Source organism: Palaemon carinicauda, chromosome 25 (assembly GCF_036898095.1).
Source record: "Palaemon carinicauda isolate YSFRI2023 chromosome 25, ASM3689809v2, whole genome shotgun sequence".
Taxonomy (NCBI): domain Eukaryota; kingdom Metazoa; phylum Arthropoda; class Malacostraca; order Decapoda; family Palaemonidae; genus Palaemon; species Palaemon carinicauda.
In genome coordinates, this window is record NC_090749.1 from 89,253,758 (window position 1) to 89,275,675 (window position 21,918).

The window sequence follows — 21,918 nt, forward strand, 5'->3', positions numbered from 1 at the left end:
CAAGGGCTCCAACAGGGAAAAATAGCTCAGCGAGGAAAGGAAACAAGTAAATAAATACACTACAAAAAGCATTGAACAGGTAAAAGATATTTTAGGAATGGTAACAGTATTGAAATAAATTTTTTATACATGGAATAAAAGCTTCAAAAAAGGAATAAAAATAAGATAGGACAGCATCCCGAGTGTACTCTCAAACAAGAGAACTCTACCCAAGACAGTGGAAGACCATGGAACAGAGGCTATGGCACTACTCAAGACTAATGAACAATCATTTGATTATGGAGAGTCCTTTTCATAGAAGAGCTGCATGCCATAGCTGAAGAGTGTTTTCAACCCTTACCAAGAGGCAATTAGCCACTGAACAATTACATAAATTAGTTAACCCCTTGAGTGAAGAACAATTTGGTAATCCTAGTGTTGTCATGTGTATGAGGACAGAGAAGAATGTAGAGAGAATAGGTCAGACTATTCATTGAATTTGTAATCAAAGGAAAATTAGCCGTAACCCTAGAAAGGAATCCAATGTAGTACTGTCTGGCCAGTCAAAGGACCCAATAACTCTCTAACAGTAGTATCTTAATGGGTGGCTAGTTTTTAGCAGATTGCTCGGAACAGCTTTTAGAATAGCAGCACATAGCCTCCATGAGTAGTTTGGCTGACATTAAAAGATGCACTCAAAGAGAGCACACTTGATTTTTGCAGTTGCTCGAAGAGCGTATCCGGAGGATAACAATTTCCCTTTTTCTTATACTGGGCCTAACAATGCAGGCTTCTGGCACTACAAAAACCAGGCTCTTCATGCTTCCAAAAGAAAGAATCATAGTGGCAGAAAAAGTTTTATAGCAGCGAGTCAAAGTGAGTAGAAGAGACTGGGAGAGAAAGGAACTGTTGGAAGTGAAGAACTTATCTCTGTTCTAGGCTCGGGAGGTGAGACTTGGGGGAAATATGTATTTGACTGGATAATTAAAAGGATTTAGGAACTTTGAAGAGGGATAGGATTTTGGAGAAAATGGGAAGGACTATGGGATATGGTCTTCTAAAGACAAGGACTCTATGTACTAGGTGAGCGATTGGCTAGGATGGAAAGGAGAAAGATTAGGGGATGTTGTTAATGCTGGAAAGTTAAGGATTAAAGGTTTAGGTTGTTATTGAGGCCTCTGTCGAGGTGCTCATCGGAGGTTTGGCCGGCTGCTATGGTGCTTCAGATGGGCTTCGCTGTGAGTTGTCTTTCAGAGATGTAATCCTTCTCAGACGCTCTGGGCACCTCCTGCTCCAGGCATAATGAAAGAGCGCACAGGTGTCAAGGGTTTCCTTCCCTTCCTTGTAAGCATTGATGCATATGTGTGTGTGTGTGTGTGTGTGTGTGTAAGATTGTCTTACCATTGTGTAAGACACGAGCTCTTGCCTTAGGCAGCCCATAAGAGAATATTGTTTGAAGTGTTTTTGTTATCTATATATAGTAATATTAACATGAATTTGGTGTCTGTGGGTAAACTTAATATGAAAGGGATGCAATGAATAGTGTATATAATTACTTTATAGCCTAATAGTTGGGTTACGTTAAATGTAGATAGCCGAAGCTATTAAGTGTAAGGCCAACAGTAGTGAAAGTTTAAGTAAACTGCTTATCCTCATTCAGCAGCCTGAGATTTTGTTTTGGGTTCCCAGGGGGGGGGGGGTAATGGTAAGATACCATGCGTAACACGGGCTGGAATTTGCATAGCAGATTCCAAGTCAATTGCTCGTGTAACTGAATGAGGGGCAGTGACAGGCATGGCAACGGAAAAAGGGCCCGGTAGGGAGACTCCTTTTTAGGTCCACGAAAGGAAAGTTGTTGATAGACAGAGTCTATCGAGTTGGAGAGAAAGTTTTAAAGTAGTGAGTCCCAGGGAAGTAGGAGATCGTAGGAAGGAAAGTAAAGCAATTTAGTCGGAGGTAGAAGAAGGGCGTAAACTATCCCAAGCAAAGCTTAAGCAGTAGGGAGAAAGATAGGTTGAGTGCTAGCTAGGAGTAAAGAGAGCTAGCAAAAAGTGCGAAAATTTCAATAGTAATAGAATTTACAATAAAGTTAGAGTTAACTCTTAGAGCACACTTGATGGGGTTAAAAGGATTAGAAGGATTGTGTGTGCAGGGAATAGGGGAGGAAGAAAAGAGATAGCAAAAACAAGAGCTGTTTCCTTATGAGGAACATGGCCAAGTGATAACTATTCTTGTGGGTCGGGTGAAGTTTGCTACAGATATTGCAAACATTGGGGCTTCTGCAAGTCTTTGTGATAATGCCCAAAACACTAGCAAGAATAACACTAAAGCAGCACCGATGTATAATCTTTGATGGGAAAGGTTCCCTGTATTCCAAGGTTGAGAGAAGGTGGGATTTGACGTATGAAAGTGGCGATAACTTTGATGGTGTCTTGAGTTTATTCTTGCATCCTCTGCATCTGCAATGTAGCTGAGGGAGGTGATGGAGGGTAGAGGCATAGTCGCTGAATAGCTGAGGACTGCCTTCTTCTGCTTCTTTGCTGGATCAAAGAGCACCAGGGAGGATTCCATCAGTATGAGGCTAACACTTTTTTTATCCTTAGGGGTGATGACGAGTTCATCCTTGTGGTTCAGTCCGACAGTGATTTGGATGCTGGGCTTTGAGTCTACCAGGGCAGAAACTGCAGTAAAGGATGTGGTATTTTCTATTGGTGTTAGCTTGAAGCTCAAATGAGGTTTCTTCTCAGTGTTTTTGGTTTCAGGCTGGGATGATGAAGGAGAGCTGGACAACATAGCAGAGGCTTCTTTCAGTAGCTGAGGGAGGCAATCTGGCCAGTTGCAGTCCAGACAGTGGTGTTCTTTAGGGGTAAGGTAGCTCCCTCTCTTTTGTTCTTCTCCTGTACTTCTCTTTCTCCCTATATTCTTAATCTTTCCCATCCCGAGTACCTGCCTTTGAGCTATAAATTGGATTGTATCCAGGGGTACTCTTCCTTCCCCCATATTCCCCACTTCCCTATTATTATTATTATTATTATTATTATTATTATTATTATTATTATTATTATTATTATTATTATTATTATTATTATTAGCTAGGGCCTTGGAAGTGGATTTCTCTGTCTCCATGACAGTAGAGAGGGGGCTAGATGCCATGAGTGGAGCTTGTGCTGTAGGTGATGGTGATTGCTGTGTGGCAGGGGATTCTGAAGAGGGCAGATCCCACTTTGTGGCAGGAGACTTTGGAGAAGGCTGAGCTGTGTTGGCAGTGGGTAGCTTGCTGTCATATATTTTAGTGGACACTTTTAACACGTGCCTGGTACCAGTTAACTAGGCGAGTTGACTTATTGCTGTAGTTGGAGTCACTTTTGCACATTTGGCAGTCACATCTGGATATGTCCTGGCAGTAGAGCTCTGTACAATGGCGGGCTTGAAAAGGTTACAACTCTCTTGTGAAATGGCCAAGGCCTGGAACAGTCATGGCAAGAGTATAACTCTGTTGGCCAGGAAGGACAGGAGTTGAATTGAAAATTATAGCTAGCCAAGACAGTCGCACGTGGCTGGGCCCCTAAGAAAAGGCTATCAGTCCATCAAGCAAAAGGTAGCAAATGGTGATAATTATTAATCACATGATATCAAGAAATTGATTTTTGCTTAAGCATTTGCTACTTGAGGCTGTCTTGAGCTTCTGCTTTTACTTACAAGCTTTTGCTCTAGGCAAAATTTAATGCTTGCTCGGTTTCATTCATCATTATCAACGTACTTGTTTGTTAGCTTGCTTTACCTTATGTAAGGCAAGGGCTCTTGCTTCAACAGCTTGCTTGCTTCTTAAATTGTCCAGTAATGTTTTGTTAAATGGTATATGTTTTTATTATATAATTTATTAGATTTGTTATATGAAATCATTTTGGTTTTGTTTTGATGATAACAGTCAATATTGATAATTTTATCTTAATATGTCCTTATTCCTCCAAGTTATATTGAACTAAAGTTAAGCTCTGCAGGCTAACGAAACTTTTGTTTCACAGCTTAGAGGTTTTTACGGGCTGCCCAGCGGCAAGAGCCCGTGTCTTACATAAGGTAAGGCAATCTACACACACACGATTAGAGGTTTTTAAAATCATAAATGTTATTAAAATTATTACGTTATATTGTCTTTATTCATCTCCTACACTTTACATATTCATATGCACAATGAATAACAGATGAATCATCACGTGAGTCTGCAATGAAATCCAAGTCTCAATTCTCAGGGTATAATAATCCATGATTTTATTTGGTCTACGATTTCATTAACAGAGAGAAAAGTGATAATCAAATTAATGTTAATTTCCTAATATGTTTATTGGTGTTAATTTCTGTGTCATGTTGAGAAGCTCTTGGCTCTGTTGGCTTTGATAGGGCTGTGAATAAGAAATAAGGGCCTACGTTCTCTTGCTAACTTCCCTTGATATAAATGAACCAAAATAGATATTATTTTTCTTTTTGCATCTAAAATAAAGTTTTCAAAAACGTATAGTTGAATTCTCCCGAAATCTCCACGATAAGAAAAAAAAAAATGAAATTTGATTGTTTGACTTTGGAGAAACTTTGCTTCGAGAAATGAGTATAGATATAATAATTGATATGGATTAATATTCTTAAGTAAAATTGAAAAATTTTATAAATTTTAATAGTTCATTATATCTTATAAGAAATTCTTATTTTTATGAAGTATTAGGAAAAAATTATATAAAATTGAGATTTTTAGATTTTATGTCACCAGTTATGAGAGACTAGTCTTCAATCCGCTTTTAGGAATTGCCTACGGGCCAACCAAGGGAAACGCCCGTGCCAACAAAAAGTGTTGGCTTTAATACCCCAACAACAACAATTAGGAATTGTCATTGATAAATATTTAACCAAATGCTTCTATCTTTGACAGGTGGAGAGATCAAAAGATCTTATCCCCTAAAATCCGTCCACTGTATCTATCCTTCCATAAAACTGTTGCCTAATGTCCTCATTCAAACATTCCTAGCAATGCAACCTGAGTTCGACTTTTGGTTGAGTATGGGAAATTTTCTTACCACAGCGATGAGGAAATGTCCAATTTCAGTCAAAATCTGATACCCTTCTGTTGTTTATTTGCATTTTCATACATTTGAAGTCAATTTTGTTTATCTTTTTATCATGCCTTTATATTTATCATCAACTTATACATGAAAAGGATTCTGACGAATAGAAGGATCGTCACTTTCTTTTAAAGGCCGCTCATGAATGGCAAAACCAATTGACAGTGTTTCTTGCCTTTGGGCAACCCATTAGTAAAACGTTTCGTTCGTATAGATTGCCATGCCTATAGCATGACACGGGCTCTTGTCGTTGGACAGCCCGTATGCAATTGGTTCTGTAAAGGGGGAGAACTCTAGAGGAGTAAAAATTGTATTATTAAAGGAAATGTTAGTTTTGAAAGGAAGAAGTTAGTTTGGATAAAAGGGTCAGGAACAGGAAAGAGGATGATGAATGAGGGATGAGAATCAATTTGACAAGACTTGAAAGGGGTAGAGAGTAACCCAAAAAAGGGGACTCCTTTTTAGGTCCACAAAAGAAAATTTTTAGTTAGAGAAAAAGTATTGATAGTAGCAAGTCCCAGTAAGTAGGAGAGAAGGATTTTCAGTAGGAGAAAATAGGAGTAGGTTTAAGCAAAGAGGCTCATTCCTGCTCTATGTTGGACTTGGAAAGGGTAAATGATGAGGTTAAATGGATAGGGTAGGTTATGTGAGAAGGGGGAGGGGCCCGGTTCTGTACAACGCTCGATAAGTTAGTACGAGAGAGGCCCCTCAAGGATCAGCTTATCCCTGCAACTGGAAATGTTGCAGGAGTTGCTGGAAGGTGGAGGTTGGGGATAAGGAGAGGACTCTGGTAAGGATCTGGAAGGCGATGGGTATGAGGTCTTGCAAGGTCAGAGACTCAATTTCTTGAGCCAAGGTTTGGGAAGGGTATGAGGATGAGGGTTGCTTCTGATTCTTTTGAGGAGCAGTTGCAGGTAGGTGCTGGTCCCTTTGAGGAACAGCTGCAGGTCGTTGCTGGTCCTTTTTAGGAGCAGTTGCAGGTGTAGACGCAGGAGCAGTAGCTGGCTGACGTTGTCTTCTCTGACGAGGAGTTCTCTGTTCTTTAGGTAATTGAGTTGGAGCTGGTTTCTTTTGGTTTGGAAAGGATGTATTCTTCATAGCTGCTATCCTCTTGAGACGCTCTGGGCAGCGCTTGTTCCAAGCATGGTGTGGCTTAGAACAATTAGGGCACTTAGATGTGGTTTGTCGACCTTCTTTGTGGGCCTTAATGCACACTTCTGTGCTATGTCGCTGGCTGCAGACACCGCAGATGATGGGGCCTCTGCATTCTTCTTTATGATATCCAAAGTGTTGGTATCTGTAACATCGAAGGGGCTCAGGTGTATAATCCTCGATGGGGAAGGTTCCCCAGACTCCTAAGTCCAGTTTGGAGGGAACTGGACCTATAAAGGTGGTGATGAGACGTCGAATAGGAACGTCATCTTTGCTTGTGCAGCGAACAGCACAGCCAATGTTGCTGCACGACGTTGCAATGGAGATAGGCATCGACACAGGATACCTGGTAATGACTACTTTCTTCCTGATAAAAGCAGGATCCAGCAGCGTTAAAGTGGGGTCTTCCTGAAGGAATCTGGCTGTCTCAACGTCCTTGGGGTAGATGATAAGATCACCTTTCCTGTTGGGTCTTACAGTAAGTTGTATACCTGGCTTGGCAGCCATGGCAGCAACAGAGGCATAGGAGAGCTCATGGTCCATTGGTGAAAGCCAAAACTTTGGCAGAGGCTTCTTTGGCTGTGTAGCTGGGATGTTCTCTGATATGGCAGTGGCTTCTTGCAGGAGTGTTGTAAGGCAATCAGTGCAGTTGCAGTCCGTGGAGTGGGCCCCCTGTTCGGTCTCCATGGCATTGGAGGACTCAGGCTCGTAGGTTGAAGGGATGACTGCTGCTGCATTTGACTGCTGAGAAGTTGAAGGGACAGGCAAGGGTGAGTCTGTGCTCTCAATCCTTGGAGTCACTAATGGCGATGGTAGGGTTGGTGCTGGAGCTGGTGAAGGGCTTTCAGGAATCCTTCTCTTGGGAGAGGGTGTAGTCCCTTCCTTTGCAGCTGTTTTTTCTGTTTCAAGCCTTCTTTGAGGTTAATAAGCTTGGTAGATGCATCCTTGCACCCCTCACATCTGCATCTGATATGGTGATTATATACAGCTGGGTCGATTTCGAAGGTAGTATTGCTGACAATGGTGTCAAATCACGATGTGTTTAAGATAATATCAATTTGAATTGGAGAACTCCAGACTCACAACTGGTGACATTTTACCTTCAAATATAAATTTTATGATATTTTTTTCATATTTTGAAAAGCAATGTATTTATTATAAAAAGTTACGATGCATTTAATTTTATAATATTAAAAGATTTATCAGGTAATATCAGTTATTGGATCTATATAATTATTGTATTCATTTTCGAAGTAATATTTCTCCAGGTTGACGTCTTCTATGTTCCATAAGTCATAATATAAGAGTCAGGTTCATTAAGTAATTAAACGAAATTTTCTTTTATATAGAATCACAACTAAACTTTTTTGTTATTTTTTATGCAATCATAAAAGCGGCTATTTAGGCTAAATCCAGCCCACCTCCTACGTCATAATTTACATTTTTCTTTGTAAATCAGAAGAAAAAGAAACATTTATTTTTCTCAATACACAGTGTTCACAAATGCTTAATAACAGAGAGAAAAGTAATCCAATTACTTAAAGCTTTTTATTATAAGTTGTTTGTTGATGTAAAAGGGCTCAGAGCAGCTCTTGTTACGTTCGTTCGTATGTTTGTATCCACACTACTTGACTACCCACTGAACATTGCGCCCCAACGAGAACACAGTTCTTCCAGTAAATATTTACAATTAGATAGAGAATTTTGACAGTTATTATCATCGTTATTACTACCTATAAGCTACATCCTTATTTGGAAAAGCAAGATACTATAAGCCCAAGGGTTCCAACAGGGAAAAATAGCTCAGCGAGGAAAGGAAACAAGGAAATAAATACATTACAAAAAGCATTGAACAAGTAAAATAAGATATTTTAGGAATGGTAACAGCATTGAAATAAATATTTTATACATAGAATAAAAAAAAATAATTAAAAAAAAGTAGAGAAATAAGATAGAACAACATCCCGGGTGTACCCTCAAACAAGAGAACTCTACCCTAAGATAGTGGAAGACCATGGTATAGAGGCTATGGCACTAACCAGGACTAGAGAATGATAGTTGGATTTTGGAGTGTTCTTCTCCTAGAAGAGCTGCTTATCATAGGCAAAGCGTGTCTTCCACCCTTACCAAGAAGCAAGTAGCTACTGAACAATTACATAAATTAGTTAACCCCTTGAGTGAAGAACAATTTGGTAATCTTAGTGTTGTCTTGTGTATGAGGACAGAGAAGAATGTGGAGAGAATAGGTCAGACTAGTCGGTGAATGTGTAGTCAAAGGAAAATTAGCGGTAACCCCAGAAAGGAATCCAATGTAGTACTGTCTGGCCATTCAAAGGACCCAATAAGTCTCTAGCAGTAGTATTTCAATGGGTGGTTAGTTCTTAGCACATTGCCTGGAGCAGATATTAGACCAGCAGTAATAGTAGGCTACCACTGAGTAGTTTTGGTTTGCTAAGCAAGCGGCACTCAAGCAGAGCACACTTTATTTTTGCAGTTGCTGGAAGAGCGTGACTGGAGGATATCAATTTCTCTTATACAGGGCCAGCCAATGCAGGCTTCTGGCCCTATAAAAACCAGACTCTTCATGCTTCCAAAAGGAAGAATCATAGTGGTAGAAAAAATTTTATAGCAGCGAGTCAAAGTGAGTAGAAGAGAATGGGAGAGGAATTGGAAGAATTATGAGTAGGAGAGAAAGGAGCAGTTAGAAGTGAAGAACTTATCTCTTTTCTAAGCTCGGGAGGTGAGACTTGGGGGAAGAAGTATTTGACTGGATAATTAAAAGGATTTGGGAACTTTGATGAAGGATAGGACTTTGGAGAAAATGGGATGGGTTATGGGAATATGGTTTTCCGAAGACAAGGACTCAATATGCTGGGTGAGCGATTGGCTAGGATGGAGAGGAGAATATTAGGGGAAGGTGTTAATGCTGAAAGGTTAAGGATTAAAGGTTTAGGTTGTTATTGAGGCCTCTGTCGAGGTGCTCATTGGAGGTTTGGGTGGCTGAGATGGTGCTTCAGATGGGCTTCGCTGTGAGTTGTCTTTCAGAGATGTAATCCTTCTCAGACGCTCTGGGCACCTCCTGCTCTAGGCATGATGAGAGAGCGCACAGGTGTCAAGGGTTTCCTTCCCTTCCTTGTAGGCATTGATGCATATGTGGGTGGGGTGAAATTTGCTACAGATACTGCAAATATTGGGGCTTCTGCAAGTCTTTGTGATAATGCCCATAACACTGACAAGAATAACACTAAAGCAGCACCGATGTATAATCTTAGATGGGAAAGGTTCCCTAAATTACAAGGTTGAGAGAAGGTGGGAGTTGACTTATGAAAGTAGCGATAACTTTGTTTGATGGAGTCTTGAGTTCATTCTTGCATCCTATGCATCTGCAATGTAGCTGAGGGAGGTGATGGAGGGTAGAGGTATAGTCGCTGGATAGCTGAGGACTGCCTTCTTCTGCTTCTTTGCTTTTTTTATCCTTAGGGGTGATGACGAGTTCAGTCCGACAGTGATTTGGATGTTGGGCTTTGAGTCTACCAGGGCAGAAACTGCAGCAAAGGATGGGGTATTTTCTATTTGTGTTAGCTTGAATCTCAAAAGAGGTTTCTTCTCTGTGTTTTTGGTTTCAGGCTTGGATAATGAGGGAGAGCTGGACAACATAGCAGAGGCTTCTTTCAGTAGCTGTGGGAGGCAATCTGTGCAGATGTAGTCCAGATAATGGTTAGAGAACCATGACTTACGAACGTCACCTGTTTGTGACACTGTGAGCGTTGTAGAGCACACCCCTCGCTTGTAGCTCATTTGTGCATTTTTATATGCCAAATACAAATGGAAATCGTTCCTATTTATGTACAAACGATCCAAGGGAGAAGTCATTGTTAAAAGACATTATTATAAGTGATGCGACGAGCTGAGTGATAATGTGGTGACTAGTGCCAGCCGAGGATAAACAAAACGTGGCCATAACAAAAGAGAACAGACTTGAATTGTCAAGAACAGTGTTGCTGAGTATCTGTTACTAGATCTACCTGATTGTGAGTCCCTACACGACGATATGAACAAACCCGCAAACCTGTGGAGAATGTGAATACAGCTAAAAGGACTCAAAAGGTCAGTAGTACCCAAATGGTTTACAGTGATTAAAGTGATCCACTCTATCAGTAATTTCCTAGTAGGTAATTCATAGTGATAAGCAGCAAAAGGCCGCACAAAGCATTGGTTGCCCAGTGCCTGGATGCACCTATCGAACTGAGGCATCACAGAGACCATCATTACCGCAGCACTTCTGAACGCACACACAACGACTCATGCCCAGGGCTCAGTAGTTCAATACCACTCGCAAAGCACCGAGGTTGAAAAACTCAGGCGCCCAACAATATCAGCAGCTGGCACGAGTGGGGAGTGGGACTATTTCCTAACTCTCTGGGGCGAATACCGCAAGGGAACCGAGCTCGAAGGCGATGATGTTGTGGTACAGCTCCTTGAATGTTGTGAGGAGAGCCTATGCAAGGACATCACCAGCGCCGCGGGGAGGAGCCTGGTAGGTGAATCGGAAGATGCGGTACTTAGTGTGATAAAAGCCCTCGCGGTGCGCGGAGAGAACGCAATGCTGGCGTGGGCGGCTCTCTCAATCATGCGCCAGGGCCGCGAGGAACCGATACGGGCATTTCACACCCGCATGAAGGCCCAAGCAAATACGTGCAAATACGTCAGGAGGTGCATATGTGGACTAAGCGTAAACTTTGTGGACGACTTGATCAAAGACGTGCTTGCACGAGGTATCGCCGACCAGGACATCCTGCTGGATCTACTTAGCGACCAGCGGAAGGAGATGTCGCTGGAGGAAACAATCAGGTTCATCGAAGCGAAAGAGTCTGGTAAGCAATCTACGTCCCGATTACTGGACACCCAAAATCATAGCGCGGAGGCTGTCACCAGCTCCTATCGCTACATCAAGCACCAAAACACAGTAAACAGGGGTGATGCACGTCAGACGGATGCAAGTGATGGTGGCAGACAAGCTGTTTGCGGGTACTGTGGTGAGAAGGGCCGTGGCAAGAATGCGCCCTGGCGAATCAGGAAGACTGAGTGCCTGGCTTACAGTAGAAAGTGCAGCAAATGTAATCGCGATAACCACATAAAGCGAATATGCCGGAGTAAATCGGCAGCTGAATTTGCCAACACAGACGCATGCGACGAACAGACAGCAGCATTCGTAGAGTTGAACAGTTGCTAGCACTAAATCGCCACCTATATGACAACATGTGCGACAGATGGCTCAGGCGGAACTCCGAACCGCAGCCGTTCATAAACCTCTGACTCAGCATCCATGCAGGGGATTACCTCGCCCTGGGATTCAGACCGGTCAAGCGCGCAAGACCTGCAACACTCCCTGCCATGGCCGACACCGGTTGCCAAAGTTGTCTGGTTGGGGTTAACATTATCGAGCAGATGGGCCTGACGACCGCGGACCTGCTCCTGGTCTCGATGAGAATGAAGGCGGCGAATAAACAAGATATCCGTATCTTAGGGGCAGCTATCGTCCGATTCTGCGGAACACACACCGGAGATCTGCAAACCGAATCTCGGCAAATATTGTACATCACGGATTCAACCGACAGAGTTTTCTTGTCACGCAGCACCTGCGTCGATCTTGGCAAAATCTCCAAGGACTTCCCCACACTGGGTGAGATGTCGTGCAGTGCAGCAACCACGGACAATTATACACCGCAAAATGATACATGTGACAATGGCACTACATCTCAATGCAATTGTCCTCGGCGCACGGCGCCCCCACCTAAACCTACGTCTATCCCCATGCCGGCCACAGAAGGTAACAGGGAGGCCATTCAACAATACTGGAAAGAACTTTATGCCTCCAGTACATTCAACACATACGTCCACCAGCCCCTCCCCATGGTGGCGGGCCCACCGATGCGCTTGATGGTTGACTCAGATGCTAAGCCCATCACCCATCACACCGCCATTCCAGTAGCGTTACACTGGCAAGAAACCGTGAAAGCAGGTCTGGACCAAGACGTCAGAATTGGAGTTATCGAGCCAATGCCCGTAGGAGAGCTGGTGACATGGTGCCACAGAATGGTAGTCTGCGCCAAGAAGACGGGCAAGCCTAGTAGAACCGGTCGTCCAAAATACTTAAGAGAATGGCTACATATTGTGCAGCCAACAAATCGTGTCAACACAAGAATAGTTACAGATGCCTTCAAACTGTTGGAACCTAGATATATGTCTACTTTAGGCTCCAGAGCCTTCAAATATGCAGCCCCAAGACTATATAATAAGCTCCTATGAAACATTCGAATGATTGAAGACATTAAGGCTTTCAAGAGGAAACTGAAGACTTTCTTATTCAAAGATCTTACAACAGTGACGATTTAACAGCAAATGAATAATACAGGATCTGAAATGATAAATACTCTGAACTAACAAGGTAAAACGACAGCGGAGATCCTGTAGAGAGTGGGGTTGTCCTGTTTTATGGGACTGGAAAAGTTGACGTCAAAGTAAGTAAGTAAAGTAAAGATATATCACAATTGGGTGATGGTGTTTGATATTTTTAAGGGTGACTTAGACTATCGATCATTGACCCCAAGGACCCGGCAAGGCAAGCGCAATAGGTCACAGACCAAGGAGTGGGACTGCAAGGATGTCAATTTCTTCAGCCAGGCTTCCTTCTGGAACTCGAAAACCCACGCTCCTCACATGTGACTGAGTGATTCAAGGGATTTGGAAACTTTAAAGAGGGATAGGACTTTGGAGAAAATGTGAAAGACTATAGGGTTAAGGGCTTCTAGGGACAAGGACTGTATTTGGTAAGTAAAGGATTAGGTAGGATGGGGAAGAGAAAGATTAGGGGGAGGTGTTCATGCTGAAAGGTTAGGGACTATAGGATCTGGAGAAGAGGAAGGATGGAGTAGAAGCCTTTACCAAGGGGCTCTTTGAGGTTTAGGCAGCTGAAACGGTGGTTGAGAGAGAGAGAGAGAGAGAGAGAGAGAGAGAGAGAGAGAGAGAGAGAGAGAGAGAGAGAGAGTTGCTAATGTAACTACTACTATAACTACTAGTACTGTTACTACTAGTATCACTAATGTTATAACTATTAGCATTACTATTATGAGTATCAATAGTTCCATAGCTACTAGAATCATCACTGTTATAACTATTACCATTACTACCTACTATTGAAACTGCTGTTATCACTATTACTATAAATGCTATAATTACTATCATAACTACAGTTATCCCCACTACTATTATTATCATAACTACTATTATCAGTAATACTATAACTTCTACTATTACTGTCATAACTACTGTTATCACTACTACTATTACTATCATAATAATTGCTATCCCTACTAATATAACTACTACTATTACTATCATAACTACTGTTATCACTACTACTATAACTACTACTATTGCTATCATAACTACTGTTATCACTACTTCTTTAACTATTACTATTACTATCATAACTACTGTTATCACTACTACTATAACGACTATCATAACGACTGTTATCACTATTACTATAACTACTACTATTACTATCATAACTACTGTTATCACTACTAATATAACTACTACTATTACTATTATAACTACTGTTATCAAAACTACTTTTACTTACAAAACTACTGTTATTACTACTACAATAACTATGACTATTACTATCATAGCTACTGTTATCACTACTACTATAAATACTACTATTGTTATCACTACAATTATTAATGTCATAACTATTATTATAAATACTGTTATGACTTTCATAACTAGTGGTATCACTATTACTATGACCACTACTACCATTACTATCATAATTGCCGTTATCACTACTACTATTACTTGTCATAAATAATGTTATCACTACTACTATAACTACTATTATAACTACTATACATATTATCACTACTACTATAACTACTACTACTAATACTATCATAACTAATGTTGTCATTACTACTCTATCTACTACTATTACTATCATAACTACTGTTATCACTACAACTATAATATCATAACTAATGTTATCGCTACATGATAACTACTATTATCACTACCATAAATACTGTTATCACTACTACTATTACTATCAAAACTACTGTTATCACTACTATTATAATTACTGCTATTACTATCATAACTAGTCATCATTACTACTATAATCATTACTATCATAACTACTGTTATCACTTCTAATATAACTGCTATTGTTGCTATCATAAGTATTGCTATCACTACTACTATTACTGTCATAACTACTGTTATCACTGCTAAAATTACCACAACTTTTATTACTATCAAAACTGATGTTATTACTACTACTATTATAGTCCTAACTACTGTTATCACCACTACTATTACTCTCATAAACTCTGCTATCACTACTATTATAAGTCCTTCTATTACTATCATAACTACTGTTATTACTACTACTATAACTACTATTATAATAGTCATAACTACTGTCATCACTTTTACTATTAGTATCATAAAGAGTTATCACAACTACTCTAACTACTATTATCACTATTATAACTACTGCTATCACTACTACTATAACTACTACTACTATTACTCTCATAAATGCTGTTATCACTTTTACTTGCATAACTACTGTTATCACTACTACTATAACTACTAGTATCATTACCATCATAAATACTATTATCACTACTACTTTAACTACTACTAATACTATCATGACTACTGTTATCACAACTACTACTCTATCATAACTACTGTCATCACTACTACTTTAACTACTAATATCAATATCATAACTACTGTTACCGTCACTACTATAACTACTAGTATTACTATCACAACTACTGTTATTACTACAACTGTTACTATCATAACTGTTATCACTACAACTATTATTATCATAATTATTATCACCACTACTACTATATCTACTATTATTACTATCATAAACACTGTTTTCACCACTAGTATATCTGTAATATACATATACATTAATAAACCTATGACCCAAATGGATCATAGGGAAATGGAGTGTGAACGTCAAGTCATAACAGGATATAAAAGTAAGACCAAGCTAAATAATTGCATAGTTAACATTTTGTATATAACGTCAACAATACAAGCATCTGTGAGAAACAGTTGACCTCTTAGTCTCTGCACGGAAACAGATGGGTTACGGTAGTAATCTTGTGTAATCATATTTGTAATAAATGTTGAGATAACTCATATGACGTTATCACCAAAACTTATATTTTTGTCAGTTCTATCTTCACTTGTCATACGGGATGGTCATCCGACCAAACCATCCATACTCCTGTGATGGAGCTACTAATAAACTGTTTTAAAGTTAACTTACATAGACTTATTCAGAAGAAATAGCCTACAAGTCCAACAAATATATATCACATTGAAGAGACATGAGATAGAACACTAATGTGTGTTTATAACAGTACCACACCAACATATCTACTCATAACAGTATTCACTACTACTATTACTATCATAACTACTGTTATCACTTCTATTATAGCTACTAGTGTTACTATCATAACTACTGTTATCACTTCTATTATAGCTACTAGTGTTACTATCATAACTACTGTTATCACTACTACCATAATTACTACTATTACGATCATAACTAGTTATCACTACAACTATAACTACTACTGTTACTATCGTAACTACTTTTACAACTACATTTATCATAACTAGGGGTGATGTGTTCACGACCCGGACAGTAAAATGAATAATATTCATAAAAAAAAAAAGTTATTGAGCTAAAGGAGAGATTTTGTGCTTAAAAGAAAGTGTAACTAATGCCCCATCTTATGCTATGAGTTTCATATCTGTAGATATTATATTTTGGGTTTTACAGCCCTTTTTAAAATCCAAAAATCTCTGCCCGGGTCGAGACCGCGTGGTCACGACCCGGACTGGTTTGTGGTCTCAACCCGGACGGATGTTTTGGTCCACCAAAATGACACTTTAAGAATTATTTTATATTTGTTCTTAGTAAAAACATCCAGAACATGACCCTGAAAGGTGGAATAAAACAATTGGTAGCAAAATCTCAATTTAATACAAAAATATATATATTAAAAAAAAATGGGAAACTGAATGACTTGAAACTAATGTATGTTAAAGTGAATGACTTAAAACTAATGCATGATAAAGTGAATGACTTAAAACTAATGAATCTTAAAGTGAATGACTTAAAACTAATGACTTTAAAGTAATGCTAATGCATGTTAAAGTCCCTCAAGGGAGGGAGGACCTTGATGAGGTTTGCTTGTCGTTGGGTGGTCCCCGTGCTGACTGTAAGGACCCCCAACACACTGCTGCGGTCGACACTGTCGACATCCCCGATGTCTGGGAAGTGGAAGGTGTCCTTCAGCAAGGGCGACCTTATCCTGAGGAAGTCCACCTGCAGCTGCTGCCCGTCTTCCTCCAGGGAAATGACCTTGCCCACAAAGTGGACAAGCTCCTCAGACTTCTTCCCCTGGAAGAGAAGCTGGACCAGGACAAAGTCACCCACCTGGGGGAAAAAAATGAAAAAAAAGAATTAATAGCCTAGCCTATGGAATTAATGAATAAGGAATTTGGCTTTAAAACCAAGCCATTCAGCTCGGCTACTAAATTTGACAATTAAATAGAAATTTTCTAAGGAATTTGGCTTTAAAACCAAGCCATTCAGCTCGGCTACTAAATTTGACAATTAAATAGAAATTTTCTTCTAGACTTGGGCTAGGCTACTTAGCCTATGCAATAGGCTAGATGAACATAACCTAATCTAGGCTAGGATAGCCTAGGCTACAGATTTTGAAATATGAAAAAAAAGAATGAATAGCCTAGCCTATGGAATTTGACAATTAAATAGAAATTTTCTTCTAGACTTAGCCTAGCCTAGGCTACTTATGCAATAGATGAACATAATCTAGCCTAGGCTAGGCTACAGATTTTGAAATAGGCTATTAAAAAAAAGTCCCTCACCTCTGGCTCCTTCTGGACGAATGGATAGGAGGCAGCATCAAACTCAAGCTCCTCTGCAACCTCATCTGAATATTCAGATGAGTCGTCACAGAGTGCAGGATTGTCGACAGCCTCCTCATCACTACTGCTCTCCTCAACTGGCTCAGACCTCTTCTTCTTAACCGCCTGTCGTGCCTCCTGCCCTCTCTTCTTCTCCTGCAACCTCCGCTTCTTCTCCTCTCTGGCTGCTTTCTTCTCCTCCTTGTCCCGCAGCTGGCTAAGAGCCTCCTCATCCTCAGTCAGGATGCAGGCGCGGATCTTCTTGCGCCCTCTAGCAGCAGGGCGGGGACGAGCCTTCGGGTAGGGCTGCACAGCTTCGGGAGTGATGTCGGGAATTGGAGGAGATGAAGGTGTTGGAGTTGGAGTCTGCTGAGGTTGGAGTGCTGCTTCAGGAGAGTTAGCCCTAGACGCTGAAGCTGGTGACATCCTACCTATTCCAGATGGTCCAGGCTGAGGTTGGTCAGGCTCCGATGGAACTGGTGTCAAGGGTGCGGCAACAGTTTCTGGCAAATCATCATCATCATCAGGAGGGGCCTGCTCTGTGACTTCTGCCCCAGCAAACGCATCATCTGGAAAGATGTTGCGGTTGACGGGAAAGATGCCAGTAGCACGAAACCCATTGGTGATGTTGGTGACATTACAAACCTTGTCCCAGGCCTTGCACGCCATCTCTGGCAACATATGTTCTGTGATGGGCACGTGAGGGTTTGAAAGTTTAAAATCGTCCTGAATGGATCGCAGGACAGACTTGAAGGGGCCAAAGACACTTACATCTAATGGCTGGAGTTTGGCTGTAGTATGAGGTGGCAGCGTGACAATTACGATGCCATGCCGTATCGCATACTCAACCACATGAATGCTCATGTGACACTCGGCATTGTCCATTATCAGCAGTATCTTATTCTCCACTGAAGAATAAGACACCTTATGGAGATGCTCGAGTGTCTGCACGAAACGCTCATGGTCCATCCAACCGTTAGCCTGCAAGAGCACTGTGGTTCCAGGAGTAGTCCCTCTCTGAAAATCAGCATTCATCTTCTTTCGTGCGATGATAAACACTGGAGGGAAACCTTGCCCTGCAGCATTAACAATCCCCACGAAAGTCATATGATTGCCTCTCTCCCGAGCAACCTGCGAAGCAACAGGACGACCTCTCTCGCAAACAACCTTACATGGCTTCATCACAGTGGACAAGCCACTCTCATCCAAGTTGAAGATCCTGGCTGGCATGAAACTGTGTCGCTCGACAGCTTCCACGTAAGCCTTGAAGAAGACTTCAACGTTTACGCGGTTGAAAGCCATCGCGCGCGAAAGTGACATGCCCTCCGGAGCCTTCAATGCAAGCCTTGGATGACGGAACATATACCCGTAATACCAGTCACGGGTGGCCATACCTTCCCTCTTCCAGCCATCAGGAATACACGGGCTGCCAACAGCCTCTGCATACTTCAGGATCATCCTCCTGAAAGCTCTCGTTGGCAGGCCATAGAACATCCGCGCGATCTTGATGGAGTATTCCTCGATCAAGGTTTCCTGCGCATCGGTGAAAACCTTTTTGACGTTCTGATGCTTAGGCACAAACGTCTTCCCATCACTCTCCGCTTTGGACCGAGTGAAAGCATCCTGAAAAAATAAAACAATGGTTAAAGTGGGGAGCATAGGCCCGATAGGGTAGGCTAGCCTAGGCTAGCCTAAAGTTCTTAGCCTAGGCTACACATAGAATTTAAGAGGGCTTAGATTTATTCAAGCTTACCCCAAGAGTCGAAACTTTAACTCCAAAAAGGTTGCACGCAGTACGGATGCTACAACCAGTCTCTAGGCGGTGGTAGAATGCCTTCTCTAAATTGGTCCTATCCGTGGTTAGGATGTTCTTTGGCATGTAGTTGCGAGGCATGGTTGGGAGTCACGAAGGATCTGAAAGAGATAAATGGCATTAGAGACATAGGCTAGGCTAATAAATATTTGTTCCATGTTAAAATTCTATTGCCTGACCAAACCTGTCCGAGTCGAGACCACGGACCTTGCTTTTTAAAAAAATTCTTAAAAATTAAAAAATTGGCCTAGGTTAAATATTTCAATTTGGAAGACTAAACACTATTAGGGGGCACATATTAATTCTAAAAAAAATTAATTTGCACAAAAAAAAATAGCTCAAAACTGACTCTATGTTTGACTTAGGCAATCACCCATATTTAATTATTTTAAACCATCAATAATTTTATAAGAGTTAATATATAGTATTAATATTGGTTTTAGGTTAAAATGAGAGTGATTGACAGAGTCATTAAAAAAAAAAAAAATTATTGCTTCTTATACCTCCATGGTCTCGACCCGGACAAACCTGTCCGAGTCGAGACCACGGACCTTGCTTTTTAAAAAAATTCTTAAAAATTAAAAAATTGGCCTAGGTTAAAAATTTCAATTTGGAAGACTAAACACTATTGGGGGGCACATATTAATTCTAAAAAAAATAAATTTGCACAAAAAAAAAGCTCAAAACTGACTCTATGTTTGACTTAGGCAATCACCCATATTTAATTATTTTAAACCATCAATAATTTTATAAGAGTTAATATATAGTATTAATATTGGTTTTAGGTTAAAATGAGAGTGATTGACAGAGTCATTTAAAAAAAAAAATTTATTGCTTCTTATACCTCCGTGGTCTCGACTCGGACAGCATGTGCACATTGTCCGAATCGAGACCACGCACATAATTTTTTTAAAAATTCGTAAAAAATATAAACAATTGGCCTAGGTTAAATATTTCAATTTGGAAAAGTAAACACTAATGGGGGCACATATTAATGCTAAAAATAATTCAATTCCATCAATAAAACACTTCGAAAAATCACTCGATATTTAGCCGTGGCAAACACCCATTTCCAGCCTTTTCCATGGCTTTATCTCACATATGGTACATTATAGTTGTAAGAACTATGCAATCATTCACTTTTTAAGTGGTTTTTCCAGTACACTTAATTTGCATGAACCTTCAAAAATTGTCCGAGTCGAGACCACACCATAAATTTATTTAGCGGGCACCCCAAGCCACTCCATTGTTGTTTAGCCACTCCGTATTATCACTGATTTTATGCCAATATGGCTATATTACACAACAAAACTTATCACAACTTGATCACGCCTTATTCATGGTCATGGCACAATATATCCTGATGCCGAAAATTAAGATCACGACCCCTTAAAATTGAAATTCTTACCTTGTTTACAAGCGAAGCGTTGGCGGGCAGGTTTGCAAATGGCGTCTAGTTAGGACCGCCCTCCCTCATACGTCATGGCTCTGACGTCATCCTAGGCTCGATCGCTGATTGGTTATTAAGACTGTCCGAGTCGAGACCGTGTCCGGGTCGTGACCACATCACCCCTATTATTATTATTGTTACTTGTAAAGACAAGATTCTCTTTGTATTAAAAACGATCATGGCATCTCTTTCTCTCTCTCTCTCTCTCTCTCTCTCTCTCTCTCTCTCTCTCTCTCTCTCTCTCTCTGTGAAAAGGTTACAGATAGTATTGAGATGCACATTTATACGCTCGTGCAATAGTAGGCTTATTCGTGAAACTCTACATCCTTATCCATGTTATTTAAGAAGGTTATGCATATCTAATTCATCATTCTTCTTTGTCATCGTTCGAGTTGTCCATATTTTCATATTTAGTAAATGTAGAGATAAAAGATTTAACGATGACTGCAGGTTTAATTTCTTTGTCATTTGGTTGAAGTTCACTAGGATTCTTCTTCTTAGCCCCAGTCGAGATTTCATTAATAATTCTGTGAGCAATTCTTACACCACAGCCACTTCCTGAATTCATAGCTTTGTCAGCCTCTTTTACTCTACTGTCTAAATATTCTCTCCAGTCATTCCTGACTTTTCTTTTGACCCCACTATTAATACTGGAATTCTTAACATGATCTACCTTGTAATTTTCGTTACTTCCTCGAAAACTTTCGACAATCAATTTCTGTCTTTATCGCCTTTTTGTAATATCCCAAGTAATTGGAAGAGGATTTTCTACCAATAAAGGTTTATCAATATTTTGATAAATAGCACGATCTATTTCGAGTTGTTACACTTCTTCTTCTTTATTTCTAATGAAATCTTTCCTGCTTTTTTACATTAACGGAAATAGAACTTGAAGAAAAAAGGCAATGCTAATGACTAACCCTACTGAAACAAGCAAAAACAATTAATAGCTACCTCTTAGGCATAGAAAATGTCTATGAACACTTGTAAAACAGAAACAACAGATAATTACCTTGAAATCTAAATGACCCTGTAACTACCTTGTGAAGATGAATAACCTCAGGGTCCTCTTGAATAACCCATTAATCAAGTTTGTGAAGATGAATAACCCAAGTGGGGTTATTCATAATGATGACATTTGAACATGTTATTAGACCTTCATGATTTTTTTTTTTTTTTTTTTTTGTTATAAATAATATTTCAAACTGATAAAATGTTTACTGTTCAAATCAATATTCAGAAGTATATTGACTATTCTTGATATTATAATACATAGTACAATAAAAAGAGTATATTGACTTTTTGTACGAAAAAGATTAAAGCCAAACATTAAAGTATAAGAAAAACTGAAATGACTCTATTTTTTATCCATT

At 40.1% G+C, this 21,918-nt stretch overlaps 3 protein-coding genes across 4 annotated transcripts; all 3 read right to left on the reverse strand.

The window, feature by feature from the left end:
* Positions 1-13,710: 13,710 nt before the first annotated feature.
* On the reverse strand, positions 13,711-14,115 carry LOC137619137 (uncharacterized). Its single transcript, XM_068349324.1, has one exon. It carries the CDS (start codon positions 14,113-14,115, stop codon positions 13,711-13,713), a length of 405 nt encoding a protein of 134 aa, XP_068205425.1.
* A 906-nt stretch (positions 14,116-15,021) lies between these two features.
* On the reverse strand, positions 15,022-15,959 carry LOC137619138 (uncharacterized). Its single transcript, XM_068349325.1, has 2 exons — positions 15,721-15,959; positions 15,022-15,223 (listed from the first exon to the last, which is right to left on the reverse strand). The coding sequence occupies exons 1-2, from the start codon at positions 15,957-15,959 to the stop codon at positions 15,022-15,024; spliced, it is 441 nt and encodes a 146-aa protein (XP_068205426.1).
* A 127-nt stretch (positions 15,960-16,086) lies between these two features.
* On the reverse strand, positions 16,087-20,661 carry LOC137619278 (uncharacterized). 2 transcript variants are annotated; one of them, XM_068349448.1, is made up of 4 exons: positions 20,504-20,661; positions 19,036-19,196; positions 17,244-18,905; positions 16,087-16,788 (listed from the first exon to the last, which is right to left on the reverse strand). In XM_068349448.1, the coding sequence occupies exons 2-4, from the start codon at positions 19,174-19,176 to the stop codon at positions 16,492-16,494; spliced, it is 2,100 nt and encodes a 699-aa protein (XP_068205549.1). In that variant the 5' UTR covers positions 19,177-19,196; positions 20,504-20,661; the 3' UTR covers positions 16,087-16,491. The 2 variants fall into 2 exon arrangements, with proteins under 2 accessions (XP_068205549.1, XP_068205548.1); XM_068349447.1 differs by lacking the exon at positions 20,504-20,661 and having other exon boundaries at positions 19,036-19,360.
* Positions 20,662-21,918: the final 1,257 nt, after the last annotated feature.

What these genes read in the sequence shown, in the direction of transcription:
- LOC137619137 (XM_068349324.1), bottom strand. Translation starts at nt 14,115, where the DNA reads ATGACAAGTAATAGTAGTAGTGATAACGGCAATTATGATAGTAATGGT.
- LOC137619278 (XM_068349448.1), bottom strand. Translation starts at nt 19,176, where the DNA reads ATGCCTCGCAACTACATGCCAAAGAACATCCTAACCACGGATAGGACC. An exon ending in TTAAAGTTTCGACTCTTGGG is followed by an intron (nt 18,906 to 19,035) that starts GTAAGCTTGAAT and finishes TTATTTTTTCAG; the next exon opens with GATGCTTTCACTCGGTCCAA. An exon ending in TCGTCCAGAAGGAGCCAGAG is followed by an intron (nt 16,789 to 17,243) that starts GTGAGGGACTTT and finishes TTTTTCCCCCAG; the next exon opens with GTGGGTGACTTTGTCCTGGT.
- LOC137619138 (XM_068349325.1), bottom strand. Translation starts at nt 15,959, where the DNA reads ATGATAAATGTAGTTGTAAAAGTAGTTACGATAGTAACAGTAGTAGTT. An exon ending in AGTAGTGAATACTGTTATGA is followed by an intron (nt 15,224 to 15,720) that starts GTAGATATGTTG and finishes TGTATATTACAG; the next exon opens with ATATACTAGTGGTGAAAACA.